At 45.2% G+C, this 1,364-nt stretch overlaps 1 protein-coding gene across 1 annotated transcript in view; it reads left to right on the forward strand.

Annotated features, from left to right (window-relative positions):
• The first annotated feature begins 961 nt into the window (after window positions 1–961).
• GCNT3 (glucosaminyl (N-acetyl) transferase 3, mucin type) overlaps window positions 962–1,364 on the forward strand; it is a 2,052-nt gene continuing 1,649 nt past the window's right edge. Inside the window, exon 1 of the mRNA XM_009885790.1 lies at window positions 962–1,011. Coding sequence (XP_009884092.1) covers window positions 962–1,011 — 50 coding nt within the window. The remainder of the gene's footprint in view (window positions 1,012–1,364) is intronic.

Below are 1,364 nucleotides of genomic sequence, written 5' to 3' on the forward strand. Positions count from 1 at the left end.
CCCATCTAGCATCTTGTTTATGTTCCCCAAGCCTTTTTTCCCCATGTTTCTCCCATGCATGTTCACTTTGGTGCTTAGCACAGGCAAACCGACAGCTATGCATATGGCAAGTACTACATGTATCATATTGTTGCCTTTTATAATGCCCATTAGAATTTCTGGACCACAGATGTCTAAGGTATTTACTGAATTGGTTAAAGCTAATAATTCAACAAATAATCTCAGTTTTGAAATTGGGGAAGCAACTGCTGCTGTTTTCTAGAACCCATGCAGAACTACACTTACAGCAACAGTCTTCAGTCCAGCTGCAGGTTCTGTGAGTTTGGTTCCTTGATACATCTGGAGAAAGAAAGAAAAAAAATTAAAAGAAATACACCTTTGCTTGTATCTTAGAAAACCCATCTTGGAAATTCTGACTCATCATTGAGACTGTTGAAACTGGCCCTTTTTTACAAACATGGTACCAAATCCCATGTTTGGTTCAAACTACAAAGTAGTTCAGGATGATTGCAAAACCTAGGGAACGTTATTTTGTTCATCACGGCTCAAGGCATATTTTAGTCACTCGCAGTTATCCAGCCTTTTCTGTTGTGATACTTAGCCAGGACGTGCATGTAGGTGCACACAGGAGGTCCTGACACTCTCTGTGGGTATTCTCTCACTCCTTCCTTTAAGCAGACACTTTGTGGCAAATTATTTATAAACCATGGCCTCTGTCTTCACCGTCTGCTTCCACTGTAGAAGCAGAGATTCTACTTTGCCCAGTTATCCAACACTTTCTGTGATAATCCTTCACTAAAGCTCAAAATGCTCCAGGCCAGCAGAAAGCTTGCTGCAGCTGTGCTTAGACTAGTGCTATCGCTGTCACTCCCTTGACCTGTGAGCTGGAATGCTCCGAACACTGGAAAAGCAGGTTAGATCCCAAAGTCATCTAGTAAAGTCTTTTTTAAAAGTGCGTTACATGGGGCTGCATTCCAGAGGAATTTTCCTCGCATTACACACTGGACAGGGGTAAGATAAAATATCTTCTTTTAAACAGACATACAAGATACACAACCACCTCCAGTGTTGACAAAACCAAACAGTCACACCACGGAGAGGGAGGAGACTTCCTTTTATTCACTTTTTATTCACCTACGGTTACGCTGCAATTGCCCTGCCACTATTTCACCACTACCCAGGAAGTAGGCACCCAGGCTGTCCAGTCACTCCGTGTGCAGCGCCGGCTCCAGCACCCTCCACAAAGAAGAGGCAAGACCAGACCCGTTGAGACCAGGCGGGTGAGGAGGGGTTGGGCGGGGGGGTGCTGTTAGTCGGGGGTCAGGCAGCGCTTTGCTGCTGAGCAGCAGGGAGGGGAGGTGGCA

Source organism: Charadrius vociferus, unplaced genomic scaffold (genome assembly GCF_000708025.1).
Source record: "Charadrius vociferus isolate BGI_N301 unplaced genomic scaffold, ASM70802v2 scaffold325, whole genome shotgun sequence".
Lineage (NCBI taxonomy): Eukaryota > Metazoa > Chordata > Aves > Charadriiformes > Charadriidae > Charadrius > Charadrius vociferus.